At 34.7% G+C, this 16,426-nt stretch overlaps 2 protein-coding genes across 6 annotated transcripts; both read left to right on the top strand.

Annotated features, from left to right (window-relative positions):
* The first annotated feature begins 359 nt into the window (after positions 1 to 359).
* On the top strand, positions 360 to 10,451 carry LOC120071191 (serine/threonine-protein kinase haspin homolog). Of its 2 annotated transcripts, XM_039023312.1 has the most exons (15): positions 360 to 520; positions 606 to 735; positions 832 to 930; positions 4,430 to 4,520; positions 4,718 to 5,313; positions 5,897 to 6,020; positions 6,295 to 6,404; positions 6,700 to 6,811; positions 7,493 to 7,585; positions 7,657 to 7,718; positions 7,806 to 7,936; positions 8,077 to 8,147; positions 8,259 to 8,311; positions 9,433 to 9,499; positions 10,060 to 10,448. In XM_039023312.1, exons 1-15 carry the CDS (start codon positions 505 to 507, stop codon positions 10,189 to 10,191), a joined length of 1,887 nt encoding a protein of 628 aa, XP_038879240.1. In that variant the 5' UTR covers positions 360 to 504; the 3' UTR covers positions 10,192 to 10,448. The 2 variants fall into 2 exon arrangements, with proteins under 2 accessions (XP_038879240.1, XP_038879239.1); XM_039023311.1 differs by having other exon boundaries at positions 7,657 to 7,936; positions 10,060 to 10,451.
* A 539-nt stretch (positions 10,452 to 10,990) lies between these two features.
* Positions 10,991 to 15,440, top strand: LOC120071193 (mucin-2). Of its 4 annotated transcripts, XR_005480177.1 has the most exons (6): positions 10,991 to 11,134; positions 12,719 to 13,372; positions 13,454 to 13,619; positions 14,366 to 14,680; positions 15,055 to 15,122; positions 15,255 to 15,440. XR_005480177.1 is itself a non-coding variant. In XM_039023313.1 (4 exons), exons 1-4 carry the CDS (start codon positions 11,050 to 11,052, stop codon positions 14,559 to 14,561), a joined length of 1,101 nt encoding a protein of 366 aa, XP_038879241.1. In that variant the 5' UTR covers positions 10,991 to 11,049; the 3' UTR covers positions 14,562 to 14,933. The 4 variants fall into 4 exon arrangements, 2 of the variants coding, with proteins under 2 accessions (XP_038879241.1, XP_038879242.1); XR_005480176.1 differs by having other exon boundaries at positions 15,055 to 15,440; XM_039023313.1 differs by lacking the exons at positions 15,055 to 15,122; positions 15,255 to 15,440 and having other exon boundaries at positions 14,366 to 14,933.
* The last annotated feature ends 986 nt before the right edge of the window (positions 15,441 to 16,426 follow it).

Consider the following 16,426-nt stretch of genomic DNA (forward strand, 5'->3'; position numbering starts at 1 on the left):
GTGACAAATTCATAATAACAATAAAGGTAATGGATCCACGTAATTTTCAATTACACTAAGATTGAACAACTTTTATTCCTTAATTAGATTACAAATTTTAAAGTGACCCCACATCTCATTATGATTATGGAAAATAGGTAAACAATAATAAAACTAATTAATTAGGACTCACATTTATGGATAGATTATGTTTTAACCCATGTAAACGTGGTCTAAAATTAGACAATTGAAAGTATAAAATCCTGTTAAACAAATTTCAAGAATCAAAATAGTAGTTTAAAGGGAAAAAAAGCTTTTAAGGGTCATTTTTCAGAATTACCCAAATTTTCCCTTTTCTTAGGAAAGCTGTTCATAGTTGGAAATTGGGAGAGGCATTTAAATGGCGTCATTTCTGGCCTTGGGTTGCTCATTTGTCCTCCCGCCATTCGGACTTTCGAACTCTCCTTCACTGCATTTCCCCATCTCCTCTCTCACTCCCTCTACTTTCTCTCCAATCTTGACACCATGAGTTCCAAATCAGGTACCACAACATTCTAACGCTCATCTTCCTTCCATTATATAATTTGTTGCGTACTCTCTGATTGTGTTAGACGGTCAAATTCTAGGTGGAAAGGCCATTGATTTGTGGGCGGAGTTAATAGCTAGCGAGGGAAGCGATCGCCAAGAAGAAGCGCGAGTAGAAGAGGTTTATAGACGAAGAAAGCCAACCCAGAAGACCGTTCATGCCGTTCCCCCGTAAATTTTCTTCAATCACTCGTTTAATTCCTCTCTATGTTTTATTTTGTTTGATGAAATCCACTGTTTCATGTTTCCATTTCAATTTTCTTGCAGGAAGCCGAACTTGGGTTCGAATCGTTGCAATGTGAACAGGGTCAGTTTAGCTGCTGTTGACAGTAAGAGAATTAGTTGGAACCGTGCCCTTTCCGTCAGGTTTATTTCGATTTTCTTTTAATGTTCTTCTCAACTTTATGTTGCCAATTCTAATAAGGGCGTCAATCGGTTTGATATCTGGTTTCTGGTTTCTTAATTGTTGCTAACACGGATAATTTTGTTGTAGCTTATCCCTTTTAAGTTGACTATGTAATGACTATAATGAAACACAAAAAGGGAAATATCCAAACGACAACGAAATAAGTCTACATAACAGATTAATATGCTCTGCAGCAGTAGATTGTCGAGTTACCATGAAGAATAACTGCTAATCGGATGCCATGAAGTGATCTTAAAAAGATAGACGAGTTGTAAGAACGGGTTATAGAGTGTAGGGATCAAATCAATACTGTTTGACCTTGGCCGTTCTTCTTTTCTTGTAAAAAAGAGTATTATTCATAGACCCTGTCTAATTTGACATATTGCACTTTTATTCACATGCTGAGTAGGATCGCATCTATGGTATGGCTAATGAAACTCTTTAGCAAGGCCTAGGTTCTCTTGGCTAGATTTTCTGATGCCCTTAAGTTTAAGCTATTTTATGGAAATGGAAAATTCAGCCTAAAAGCTTACAAAGAGGCTATATTTATACAAGAGGGAAGGCTTGCCTAACCGGCTGACAGCCTGAACCAACTAAACAGCCAAGAAATAGCTGTAACAAACTTAAAACAATCAGCCAAACGAATTACAAGAAAGTAAAATTACCACAACCATACTTGGTTATTTATTATTATTATTTTTTTTTAATTTTATTTTTGATGAGAAACATGAATCATAATTTCAATGATAGCATGAAATTGCAAAAGGGCAAAAGATGCCATGTAGAGTTATATAATGCTATTCCAATGTGTAATGATAGATGTAAGGTCGTAATCAACCACACTTGGTTAAGAATTCTCATATAATGAAAGGCCCTACATCAAACCCTTCCCACCAAAAAGAAGACTTGCCCAAGACTCAAGAATTTTAGGTGCTAAGTTGAATTCAGAAGGGGCAAAGCAGAGGAGGACATTCAGCACATTTAAGGTGTTGCTAATGGGTATGGAAGGAGGGTGGTCAATACAGTAAGCATTCGGGCCAATCATCTCTAAAATCGGAAATGAGCCAATGTTCTTGTTGGTGAGCTTAGAATGAGTCCTAGCGGGAAGTTAGAATGAGTCCTTGCGGGAAGTCTAGAGTTCTTCATGCACCATTACAAGATCACCAAGTTGAAACTCTTAGCATGCCAATGGGCATCAACTTGAGCCTTATAGGAATTGATGTTGAACTTGTTGGAGCTCCAGAAGGGAAATGTGTTTGAGGGGTTCAAATGAAGAAGAAGAAATTGGCTTCTCTTATTGAAGCCCATGGTTCGTGAAATTCCTCCCTTAAATGCTCAAGGAATTCGTTGTTGATGTTTCGTTGTTCTTTTGAGTTTTTGGTTTGGGTTGAATGGTTCTCCCTTGATGATTTGGGGCTTAATTCTCCTTTTCTTCTTGGTGGTTTTTCTTTTTGGTTGAGGCTCAACTCATCCAAAGCTTTTGGTTTTCAGCAGTTGTCTTTAGCTCGTTTCCTAGATAGCAGCCTTTTGTTTTGAGATTGGTCCTTTTTATCTTTTATTTTTTAAAATATTTTTTTTACTAGTTTCTATTTATTTGGTTCACTCAATGTTTTCTTGTTGTGAAAGTTTCTTTTCTGTATTATATTCTCTTTTGGTTCACTAGAGTGGTTCCTTTTGTGTTTTGTTCTGTTCGGTTTACCACTCCCTTGTGGAGTTTGTATCTCTGAGTGTAAGTCTCTTATCATTTATTCAATGAAAAGTTCATCTACTTTCACTAAAAATTTTAATAGGTGGTTACTTTTGGATAATATAGCACCAATACACACTCCATAGGTGTCTATTGTTATCTCAAAGGGTTTGGAGAACTTTGGGAGGCTAAGAATAGGGGTAGAGCTGGGAAGGGAACCCGAGTGATATGTGGTCTCTTGTCAAATTTCATATTTTTCTTTGGACTTCACTTACGATTTTATTATATTTTTGGGTAATTATTCGGTGTTATTTTACAGAATCAGAGGCCCTTTCTTTAACGACTCTCCTTTTTTTTTTTCTTTTTGTGGGTTCAGTTTCTTTGGTGGATCGTGTATCCTTTCATTTTATTCTTCATGAATGGTTATTTCTTTATTTAGGGTGAACTGTTGGTGTTTAAGTATATTAAAAGCTCTCCAATTTTAAAAGTTGTGTTGAAATTCTTGAAGAACTTGGTGGATTGTGTTCTGAGGTGGTAAAAATGACTGCTAAGGTTTTAAGAACTAAGGTTTTAAGAACTAAGGTTTTTTGCTTTGATACCTACACGAATCTTGGGAGAAATAAAATTATTGTATTTCTTCTATAGGTTGAATCAAATACAAAGTCTTAGAAGAAAGACCAGCTACCAATAAGAAAAAAATATCTACCAATAAAGAAAAATATTACAAAAATATGAAGGAAATCCATCAGTTACGAAGTAGAAATCCTAAAAAATATATTTCAATGGTCAAGAATGTGCATTTCTTTAAGCTTATGTAGAGTTTCTTTGAGCTTATATAGAGTTTCTTTAAGCTTATGTAGAGTTCATTGTTTTATAGTGTGAAAATTGATTAGGTGTGAGATTTTCTATAAATTAATATATCATTGAAGTAAACCACAGAAAATTTATTACAGTAAGGAAGCAAAACCTGATTTATTAAGCGCGTAAAAGAATAAGATCATTTGATGTTAAGGAATGACAATTCCCCAATGGATCTTGTCCTTGTAGGGTTTAGCTCCAAACAAGATGGAGAATTCTCATTACAATAGGATCAAGGTATATTTTCCATCAATCAAGCACGTAAAAGAATAAGATCATTTGATGTTAAGGAATGACAATTCCCCAATGGATCTTGTCCTCATAGTGTTTAGCTCCAAACAAGATGGAGAATTCTCATTTACAATAGGATCAAGGTAATTTTTTTCCATCCATTCTTTTGGGGACAGGGATGGGAAGTACATTTCCCGCACCACCTTTCTTCTGGCCTTGATTCCAATTTTAAAAAATCATTAATATATATATTTATCATCCTTTTCTATTATATTGTTAATACAAAATTATTGAGTATTGAATATTTTTAAAAACTAATTATTTAAATAAGTAAATAATGTAAATACAAGATATGTGTAGTTTTAATATATTTTATGATTTTGATATTGAATAACTTTTTAATCTAAAAAAATTAAATATTGAATAAGGAATTGTCTTTGTAGGGATCCTGGCCTAGGGATGGGGATTTCCCAACCTTGACCATGATCTCAATTGCCGAATTGGTAAATGGGACCAGGACAAAGACTAAAAACCCTTATAGAGCTAGGAACAAGGATGGCATCTCCTGCTCCATTGATTTATTGATTGATGTTACTCTCTAACCAAATATTCACTTATTGTCTTCACTCTTCATTTTCTTATTCATTTGCAATTGGGTGAGTATTGTGTTTGACTTTTATTAGAGGGAGGGCGAGTATTGCAATTGAGGCTTGTATAGATCATCATCTTCAACAGAAGCAGGCAAAGAGAAAAGGAAAACCTGCTCTACCCAAAGTAATCTTCTTTTCTACTGGTGACCTTTGTTTCCCCTACTTTATGCAGTTAGAGTGTTTTATACGTTTATTCTTTTTTCGTAAATGTTAAACCTTTTTGTATCTCCCACCAATGCCTTGCATTGAGTATTTGAAGTTTATGTGAGGTCCTTCATTCTCTACGTTCATCACAATTACTTTAATATTTGAAATTGGCAGGGAAAGTGTGTACCACCTACAAACTTTGACAAGGAGCGTGCATACTTTCAAGAGGTAGATGCTTTTGAGTTGTTGGAGGAGAGCCCTTCCCCCAAGAGCTTCAGTACGTGGACAAGCAGTCAGTTTGGTAGTGCTACAATACCATCTCTATGCTCTAGAATAGAAAAATGGTTAATTGCCAAGAAATCAAATTACAGTCTTGCACCTTCTAGCACGTTATCAAAGATATTAGAAACTCCAGTGGGGACCTTTGAGCCAATTGGTGGAAATCATTTGGACCAATTCAATTTGAAAACTCCTGAGAAGTCTGCTAGAGAGATAGATGTGCACTTGTGCTCTATTCAGAGAAGATTTGTTTCCAGCATAAATGATATCGATGCCCTTGAAATCGATGGCAATGGAAGCAACAGAATTAACAGAGCAGAAGATGTGAGAACTGAGGATCGTGAAGACATTGAAGTTGCTGTGAAGAAACTTTCTTTAACATCAACATCTACTTCTTTCCATAAACATAATTTGGATCCACTTGGTGCATTATTAGCAGTTTGTGGACAGTCAGCTCCTTCCACGCTTAAAGATGCATTTTCTAATTATTGGTTTGTTCCTCATTCTGAAAATATGTATTTTCATGTATTTATCTCGCTTATGGTTTAAAGGAGCATAAAACAATATATTTAGCCTTTTGTCTTCTCCAAGATTTAATGGTTGGTTTCTGAATCTGTTCTCTTCTTTGCCTCTCTGACTTCTTTGTATAAGGAGTGGTGGGAAGAGGTTCCACCTCCAAACGGAGATTCCTAAGTAACGTCATTAGTACCTGCAAAGTGTTTTTTGAGGATTAGCTTAGGGATTTGTGTTCCTGCCCTTTAGTTAATTGTCAAGGTTTAGCACGACAACCTCTACTTGGAAGTATTAATTGGATGAGTTGATTCTGGATCAAGCTCGCCAAGTTACAGTTTTCTTAAATCTGTTAAACTCAAGTAATTTTGCTGAAATTCCAGTCTCCAATTGTCATAGAGTCAAGAATATACATTCACATTTAATCTTTCGTATGCCATTAGGTAAATGGTTTGCGGCCACTGCTCTTGCAATTGAAGTTGTTCTCCAGTTAATTTCTTGGCTGGCTTAGTTTGAATTTTTCTCACTGTTCTTTACATTTCTTTAATTGAGTTCTTGACTCAGTGATCCGGAAACTATTGTCAAAGTTGGTGAAGGTACGTATGGAGAAGCTTTCAAAGCTGGTAACACCGTTTGCAAGATAGTTCCAATAGACGGAGATTTACAGGTTAATGGAGAAATACAGAAGGTACACTTTACCAACTCATGACTGTTCCAGCTAGGCAAGTGGCACTTGATAGAATAATTGTGGGGTGGAAGATCATGTTGAAGAGTCCTTGCGTTTTGGGAAGTAGATTTTTAATGCATTGATTTTTTGAAATTCTTTACTATATTTTCTTTCGTTTGCTCTATAAAAAGAGTATAATATTTGTTTTTGATTTTGTATTATTTCATTGATTCTGATGAATGTAGTAGAAGTCAGAAACTTGTTATAACTCTAAGTCAGTTATACTTTGTATCAGAGATCAGGAGAATTGCTGGAGGAAGTCATACTTTCCAGAACTTTGAACACTTTAAGAAGTAATGAGGGTGGTGCTGATAACTTTTGCACAACATTCATACGAACCATAGAGTATGTTTACTGCCTAGTGAGATAAATGTCCATGGTTTTCTATGATGTCAATGCACATCCACTAACTAGAATTTTCCAGCACGCTTTTCTTTTATCCGCAGTAATTTCTTTTTGCTTTATGTTGGGCAATCAAACATTTTGATGTGATGCAATTTTTAGGCTAATTAAAGGAGAGAGAACTTGTTTCCAGCACATTTCATGTACTGGGTTATGAGAGAATAACTTTCGTAAGCAGTAATGGAGCAGTTTCTTATGGACTATTAACTAATATCTCCGTGATCTTTTTATCCAATAGTTTAAGGGTATGTCAAGGTTCTTATGATGCTGTACTAATCAAGGCATGGGAAGATTGGGATGAAAAGCATGGTTCAGAAAATGATCACCCTAAGGAGTTTCCAGAGAAACAGGTTTCTTTTTGTATAGATCATGAATTATTTCTTTTTCTGAAATTTAAAAAGGAAACATAAAACACAGGAACGTAGCACTGTTCTCATAATGTTGCTTATCTTGTGAAAATAATTTATGTAGCTAGAAGATAATTTGTATAGATCATGAATTATTTCTTTTTCCGAAATTTAAAAAGGAAACGTAAAACACAGGAACGTAGATCTGTTCTCATAATGTTGCTTTATCTTGTGAAAATAATTTATGTACCTAGAAGATAATTTTATTTATTTTTGTGTTTCTTCATATAACACATGTATTTGGGTTTCCAGAGAAACAAGTTTCCTTTTTTGTATGGATCATGAATTATTTCTTCTTCCAAAACATTTTTGCAACATGTATTTGAGTTTTAATCTTTTATATGTACCCACATCATAAAGGGGAAACATAAAACATCGAAACGTATATATGTTCAGATAGTATTGCTCATCTTGTGAAAATAACTTTTGTAGCTAGAACATCATGATTATTTCTTTTTTGTATTTCTTCATCTACTACTAACTTTTCACTTTGTTGTAAGATCTCACAATCTATTCCTTGAGTACTGTTATTAAATTATTTTAAATAAAATGTCATATTATGATATTAGAGGCTTGGTTTATGCAATTTATCCGGTTGTTGACTCTTGCTGACGTTCTGTACAGTTTTATGTTGTGTTTGTTCTCCAACATGGGGGAAAAGATCTTGAAAGCTTTGTACTCCTGAATTATGACGAGGCCCAGAGCTTATTAGTACAGGTCTGCATTGATTTTTACTGGCATTATTGGCTTTTGAAGTTTTAATCAAATCCAATTTCGATGATTTGCAGGTTACTGCAGCTCTGGCTGTAGCTGAAGCTGCTTATGAATTTGAACACCGAGATCTGCATTGGTCGGGTTCTTCGTCCTTCTACAGTTATTTTGATCTTTTTTTTTCTTTTTCATTGACTACTGATTTGGATCGTGTATTTATTGCTAGGGGAAATGTACTTTTAAGTCGGAATGATTCTGAAGCGCTGCAGTTCACCCTTGAGGGTAAGAACATGACCGTACAAACATTTGGACTTCAGATTTCGATAATTGACTTTACTCTATCGCGAATCAATACTGGTAAGAGGTTTAATTTATCGTCTTTGTGGAATTTGCACTGAGCTAATTCCCTTCTTAATTAAAATTTGTTTATGAGCTAGCTTTGTTGCTTGCTTAGCCAAAAAGGGAGTTAGAAAACTCAATGAATGTTTCACTTGCAGGTGAAGACATACTCTTTTTAGATCTCTCTTCGGACCCTTATCTCTTTAAGGGTCCAAGAGGAGATAGACAAGTAAGCAACCATTCAATTTGACTACTAAAGATAAATATTATCAATCTTACTTATTTGAAAATTTTCGTGTTAATTTTATTTATTTATTTATTTTTTCGTTCTCATATGCAGTCAGAAACATATAGGAAAATGAAGGAGGTGACCGGAGACTGCTGGGAGGGGAGGTACAAGTATTTATGCGTTTATCTTTCTATCAATTATCATATCTGAATCAATCATAGAGGCGATTTTGATCGTTTTCCCCATTGGCATCCTCAGGTTTTAATTGCTAATATTTGGTATTTTTCAATTTAGTTCTTTTTTTTTCCCTATACATTTGTTTATGTACAATATCATTTTATTTGCTCAATAATAGAGGCTAAATCATTAAAAATTTAAAAATACAAAGACTAAATTGTCACATACTAAAATTTGTAGATTAAACTCTAACAAAAATGAAAATGTAGGAACTAAATCATTAAAAAAAAGTTCAAGAACTAAATTGTTGCTTACATGAAAGTTTAGGGACAAAAAGTAATTTTAACCTAATATTTGTCCATTTAATCTCTGTTGCTGAATATAAAAATTGGTTGATTATTAACTTAAAATTAATGAAATTTAGAGAAGTAAAAATATCTTCTTAAATAAAAAGAGTCGAAATTTATACTAATTTCTAGAAATTTGGAGGAGAAAAAAGAAACTTTGCTTTTCTAGATGTCCTTTTTCTCCTCTAAAATTTTTCCTAATTCAATAAGTATTATAACATTAAAAAAATTGTAGTATACCATGCATGTTTATCATCTATAAATTTAATATTTATCAGTTGTCACAGACTAAATTGAAAAATGCTAATGCATAGGGGATTATTTTAAAACTGCCAATTCATTGGGGATTATTAAAACTTTTTAAATGATAGGGACTAGATTAAAAAATATCCAAACATGAGAGACCTATATTTTATCCTTTTAGAAATGTCCAAAAAAGATGAGCACGGTGTTGTTTATGCTGGATTTGCTGCTTGGTAAAAGTGCAAAGGGGAAGATTTTATTCTAGTTCTTCCCCTCCCCCGCCCTCCCAGCAAGAGCTACCATTGTTATTCTACATGATATGAATCTACAACTCCATGCACAAAGTTGATACATCTAGTATTTTTAAATGTAATAGATGAAATTAGCAAGACAATATGCTTTCAAAATATAGTACTTAGTGGTAGACATTTTACCATCCATCATACTAACCCGATACTTTTCGCTATTAAAAATTGTACGTGACTCATAACTGAAACCATTGATTTTATATTCAACAGCTTTCCTAGAACGAACGTCCTGTGGTTACTCTACCTTGTGGATATATTACTTCTGAAGAAATCATTCGTAAGTATTCTATATATTATCAGGAAATCAATCATAATCCTTCCTCAGAAACGGAAGAATTGAATTTAGCTTTTGTGAACAATCACGTTCAGTTGTTAGAGATTATTGAAAGAAAATTTATTGCTCATTTCTCAAAGACTTCTAGAGTAGATTTATCAACATAATTTAGTTAATCTTTAATTATTATTCTGAAGGTTGATTTTGAATCTACATAAGTAGCTAGATTTTTTTTGGGTTGTATTATTTTCTAAAGGTTCGTACATATTCAGAAAGTTTATTTCTGAAGTGGTTTACAATATATATATATATAGTCCGTGTCTATGTCTAAACAAAACTTGGTAACGTATGAAGTTGGTTATTCTGAAGATTGACATAAAATCCAAAGATAAATACTGTGGCTGCTCTCCTTTTCCTCCCCCCCCTTTTTCCTTCTATGGTGTTTGTCTTCTGGGGATTCAGATATCGAAAAAGGTGTACGTTTACAGTGGTTTTGGAAATGTTTTTACTGTCTGAAATGTCAACTGTAAAAATTTGATTGAAAGGCTGTCGATATTTTCCAGGAGCGTAATTCAAAGCATGAAAGGGAACTGCGTGCATTCAAGAAACGTCTAGACAAATATAATTCAGCAAAAGAAGCTGTTTATGATCCATTTTTCAGTGAGTTGATTGTTTGGTCAAGCAGTGTGGACTAGAGCTGGATGATATGGACTTTCCAACATGAAGTAGAATGAAGTCCTGAAATGCCAATGCTATTTAAATTATGTACTGATGTCTTTTGCATCAATATTTTGTAGGATATTGCTTCCTGCCGGTCGCCCGGTGGATGTAAATTAATCATAGTATTTATAACGTTTAAAAATATATAGACCAAATTTACAGAAATGTTGGGTATAGTGGCAAAAGGAATTTTTAATAACCTCTCTTTTACTTCAGAATTTTATGATATCTTGTTCCTCGACAGTGACTTTTCTCATTTCATTATGAATAATCTGAGTTGTTATAGTTAATTAAAGGCAAACCTATCAGAGAAAAAGGGGATTGATAGGTGATAATTTAGATAAATTTGCTTTAGTATAAAGTAGGGTGCATCATATCACGTTTTGCATCATATTTAATTTGTGCTCTCTAAGCCAATCGATTTCAGTCTTTGTTAGAACATCATCTGAAGATGTGCTGGCAAACCACTACCATTTTATCTTCTACTAGAATCAGGCATATGCGTGGCATAGGCTCAACTCTCAAGGATTCATATTTCTTTAGTTTCCAATTTTGGGCAGGGAAAAGCACCGTGCTCTTTTTATCATCTTTGATATTTCTGCTTTTAATGTGTATGGGCAAGAAATTGACATGCAATTTCTCGACTATCCCATGGATTTATTTTGCATGCAAGGGTATTAAATCAGAGACTGCTGGAGAATTATTTTGAAAAGCTAGCTTTTCATTTTTGTTTTCTGAAATATTCTTAGGGATTTTGGATGCCTTTTCTGAGTTAGTGTACTGTGCATTTGAATTATTGTTCTCAAGTTTGAGATTTAGTTTTGAAACATGTTATGATTCTGGAATTGGGTATCAGAAGGTGGCGTACGGCTTTATGCAGGAAAGCCCCATGGAGAAATATAAAACAGATGATTGACGGTATGAGCACTCTCTTTCTAAATGCAATGTGTTTGCTTTCGGCTTTGTCTAGTCAGACAGGTGCTTTTGATCCATTGATACGAAGAACCAAAGCGGCACAGGTTATTCCACATGCATTGTCCCCACTCCCATTGTATATTCTAAATCTTAATTCCACCATCACCAGCCGCAACAGGACCTCCATGTTTGTGGAAAGTAGCAAAAAACCTTTTTTTTGAGCCACTTAGGAAAGCATTTGTAGCATCAACCTCGTTTCAAAGCCTGGATGATTTTGTGTATTCTTTTTTCCCTTTGTTTTGCTGCACTCTGCATAAACTCAGATGTTCTGCCCATTCTGTCTCATTTTTCCAATATTGGCTGTCAAATCTTGTTCCTGAAGTAATCTCAAAAGGCCAAAGGCTGCATCATTTCATCCTAATCCAGTTTCCATGTCGATCTGATTCTCTCATTTCTTTCTTTTCCACCTCTAATAAACTATTAGCTTTGTGGGTTTTGCTGAGCTGAACACATTTGTATCCAGTTATATTATTTTACCCCTCCACTGCATCTGTCCAGAGACAACTTTAATATCTAATCTTCTTTGGACTTTAAAGTCGGATTTTGAGAAAACATATCTTGTATATATATTTGTTGGAAATTGGAATGGTTGTTAGCTTATTGTTTAATCAATTTAACTGGTAAACTTTAGTTTGATTATCTTGCTCCCAATTTCAAAAGAAATTAGGTTGGAGAAAAGAGAGAAAAAAGGGTTGTGATTACTTGGAAAGGGAAGAGAATGGAATCACCTTAGCTTAGTTGCAGTCATGGGTGCATGTGTGTACAAATGCACATGCATGTTTTCTTCTCTTGTAGTTGTGCCATGGTTGAATGTTACTTTATTATCTTTGAGGTTATTTATCTTTTGAGAAAAGATGGAAAAAGCAAAAAAGTATGGAGGCTGTTCCCCTTTTTCTACTGTCATCAGAGCAACATTTCCAATATCATCCTTGCTCACAAAGTAACCATTTTTTCCCTTTCATTTATTAATAATCTATTTTCTTTCTTTTATATTGCAGCCGTAAGCATTTGCAACTTGGTCATCTGTCTACTTTTTTCACCTTTACCTTCCCTTTTCCCTCCTTTCTCTTTCTCTTTCACTTTGCATGTTTAGCTCATAAGTCCTTTCCTTTTACACCATTTTTCCTGTCTGGTTTCGTTGTTTTTAAAAGCAATGCCTAAATTAAATCGATCCCATTAAGAATCCAGTTGGGTCTCTTCATTTGTCCCCAGAAAACTATAACCTCCCACCATTAAAATGGCCCAAACAGCTTCCAAATGCTTCTTCTTTTCCATTCTGTCTCTCCTCGCCATCTGCTCTTCTGGTAAGCAACTTCTTGTCTTCCAATTAGAACAGATTATAGATCTAGCTCAGTTCGTCGTTTTCTGCTTTGATTCTGTCTTGGTTCCTGCGAGTTACAGTTTCTGAATCTAAACTTTTCATTTTCTTTTGTTCCCACTAATGGCATTTCCTGTTTTGGAAAAAAAAATTAAGGGGTTTTGTTTCAGTTCTGTTTCTGAATGCTTCTGATTCTTCCATTCTTGCAGGTAGGTCGCATTTGGTAGTGGAAGAAAATGGTTCCACGGAGTTGCAATGGAAGTTCACTGAACTTGGTCGGACTACAATTCACGATGCCACAACAAATTCTCCGACAACCCTGGACACCTCCACGCCGACAATCATCACCGTTCCCTCGACCAACCCTGTCACTGTCACTCCGTCGAGCCCTGTTGCCACGCCGGTGTCCATTCCTTTGACGACACCCATCACAGTTCCGGCTAACTCTCCGGTGCCGCTCACCAATCCGGTTGCGCCGCCGGTTACTGTCCCCGGAGTACAGCCCATAACGAACCCTGTGACCACTTATCCAGCTCCGACAGGTGGCGCTCCAGGGTTAACACCCGCCACAAACCCAGTTCCGGTGTCTCCTCCGGCGACGACGAACGCACCGGTAATTCCAGGACAAAGCTGGTGCGTGGCCAGGTCCGGCGCTTCGCAGATGGCTCTTCAGTCGGCGTTGGACTACGCCTGTGGCACTGGAGCGGCCGACTGTTCTCAAATCCAGCAAGGTGGAAGCTGTTACAACCCAAATACACTTGAAAATCACGCTTCTTTTGCATTCAATAGCTATTTTCAGAAGAATCCTTCCTCTACAAGCTGCGACTTTGGAGGATCTGCAATGGTTACCAACTCCAATCCAAGTAAGTGAAGATGTTCATTGTTTCTCAATCCCCCACTTGATCCTTTGTTTTTTCGCAATTAATCTTCTTTTCTTGTAACAGGCACTGGCTCTTGCATTTACCCATCATCATCTTCCTCTGCGACGCCGGCATCCATGACGCCGTCGGTTCCAACGCCGACACCAACAACAACAGCGCCGATCACCGTCTCACCAACTACAGTTACGAACCCAACAACGTCTTCACCCTTAGGGAACGGCATGCCAGAGTACGTGCTCTGTTCGCCTCTCATGCCTTTGAATTCTTTGAAAAAGTTTTAAGACTTTTTTAATTCATAGGTTTGAACTACACGTTTGGATAGTTTATAATATATCTTCATCTGATTTATCTAATTTGTAATCTTCCGTTTCAACATTTTTTTATGTTCTTCCCATGATTTTTTCTTAGAATTTAACTCAGATGGTTTAATACCTCCGCATATTTTGTTTTTGTTATGCTTGTATTTTTCACTATTCTTCCCATGATTTTCATCTTCCCAAGTAAATATGAATTCATAGTCAAATTGCAAAAAGATTTTTTTTAAAGAAAAACTATTTGTTTTAGTTTGATAACCATTTTGATTTTTGAAAATTGTGCTTGCTTTCTCATATCTTTTTAGTTGTGATTTTCATCTTTCCTCAAAACTATTTTTTTCTAGTTTTTAAAATTTGTAACGGATTTTGAAAACACTCTGAAGGGTAGACAAATCACAAAACTTAGAAACCAATGGTGTTGGATATGGTATTTATAAGTTTAATTTTCAAACATCAAAAATAAAAAAACCAAATAATTATTACATGGAACTTTAAGTTTGTCTTGGATTTTGAAAGCAATCTAAAAGTATCAAAAACAAAGAAACTCGTAGGAGGTTTATAAGCTTAAATTAAAAAAAAAAAAAACAAAAAAAATCCAATAGTTATTAGTTGAAAAGGGGGTTATCGGAGGAAAAATTAATCATCCATGTTCTTGGTGCAGAAATGGAAGTCCTCCTGGAGTGTTTAACACAGACAATCCAGCTTCGAGCATAGGCAGCACAACAGGGTTCGGAACTGAGATTCCTCCAAGCTCAAGCACCTCAATATCCATGGCGGCTGGATTGAGACCCTTTACTTGTTGCATCATTCTGACCATTTCCTTGATCACTCGCCTAATAATCACTCTGGACTGGTAATGAAATCACCGACTTCTTCTCCTTCTACTGTACATGAAAGGCCCTCGTAATTCATAGCTTCAGAATCGCCGCCCAGTTCCACCATGACTGCAATTTTTGGAGGAGAAAAGGAACCAGAGGTGAGTCAACGTTTACAGATTGCACTGCCACTGCCACTGCCCTTGCTTGAGCTTTTGTTTGTGTAAACATCAAATATAGGATGTATTAGCTACTTGCAACTTTGAGACTCTGTAATATAATATAATGCTAGATTTTGGGAATATTGTTGGGATTTGTATTGCTGTTGGTCATAGTGCATTAGAATTAGAATTTTGGTTAGAAGAAACAGACATATAGCTGGCCTGGAAGTATGAAATTCGTATGTTCGAGTCTCGAATGTTTTGTATGATTTAATGATTAATTTATTGTTTGTTTACGTATGAGTTTACAATTGCATGATGTGTGTTGCTCAATTTTTGTTTCAAAATTATTTAGTTGACTTCCTCTTCTCCAGCAACCAACAAGAATACTTGGAAGGAGGTTAGAGAGACCGATGACTTGAGCATTAAGCATCAATGTGATGTGAGTACATGAACTAAAATTGGACCAAACTTTTAGTTCCTAAATTTTAAAATTGATGCCTATTTAGTCTTTGGAGTTCAAAATAAACTATTTAATCTCTAAAGTTCTAAATAATTTTCAACTTGATGTCAGATTATCTGAAGCAAACTAGTAGGTTTGTTTAAGATGTGTTGGTTCCGACTAAGAATGAAGGGCTGGGATTTGAAACAACAAATCTATATATGAGGAACAAGTTCTCTATGTTTGTAATCGAACACTAAGTTGAAAATGTAAAGCTAATTTTGATAAAGTTAGTAATGGAAAGCTGGTTTTCAGATAGCTGTGATATGAATACTTCTATTAAAGATTAGGTTAAAATTACTTTTACATAGAGATTAAATCAATACAAATACTATGTTTTCCAAAATGAAGTGGATATAATTTGATGATTGAGAAGCAGAAAACTTGGGACTTGGGCGGCCACGCAAGCATGTGACGGCAATGATTGTGAAGTGCCATTAAACAGATTTGGTGAGAGAATTTAAAAATAGAAATTTTAAAACAAGAGATTAAATGAAAACAATTATATTTCATGTTTTCAGATGTGTTGATAGTAGAATTTAAAAATTAGATTTTAATTTAAATATTTACAAACTAATTGTTAGTTACCCATTAAATATTAGTTAATAATTTATTTATGAACATAGTTTATGTTAAAAAGTGTAAAATCATTATTTTCTAATCATATATAATTTATAGGATAAATTGAAATTTTTGTCTCGAAGAAATTAGAATTTAAGTCTTATGATTAATTAGAATTTGCCCCATATGATCTGATAAAAGCTTCACAAAACCTTATGGTAGGGATTGTTTAAAAGGATTTAACAAACCATAGAGATTATATATGAAGTTATATCAAACCATATTAACCAATTTTTAACTTTATCCAAACCATAAGAACGGAATTTGAAATTTAACTTAACTTATAATATATTACATAATAAATATTTTAATTTTATTTAAAAAATTAAATTAAATTATAACATGACATACTATATTTCTAAATGTTTTTAACCTTATGTAATATAATTCTACATTTTAAATTTTAAAATTCTAATTCTAATTCAAAGAAAACATAAAAATGTTGTTTTCAAAATTTATATTCTTTGGATCACAAAATCCTAAAACAGGTTTCAAAAACATAATTTCGGTTTTCTACCAAATGTATTCACTGAATTCCTGGATTACGAACCAAAGACCCCTTATTCATCATACCCATTTGGAGGGCTTCAAAAATTCTGGGCAGTAGACGCATGTGCTTCAAG

The sequence above is a fragment of the Benincasa hispida genome, chromosome 2, assembly GCF_009727055.1.
Source record: "Benincasa hispida cultivar B227 chromosome 2, ASM972705v1, whole genome shotgun sequence".
Classification (NCBI taxonomy): domain Eukaryota; kingdom Viridiplantae; phylum Streptophyta; class Magnoliopsida; order Cucurbitales; family Cucurbitaceae; genus Benincasa; species Benincasa hispida.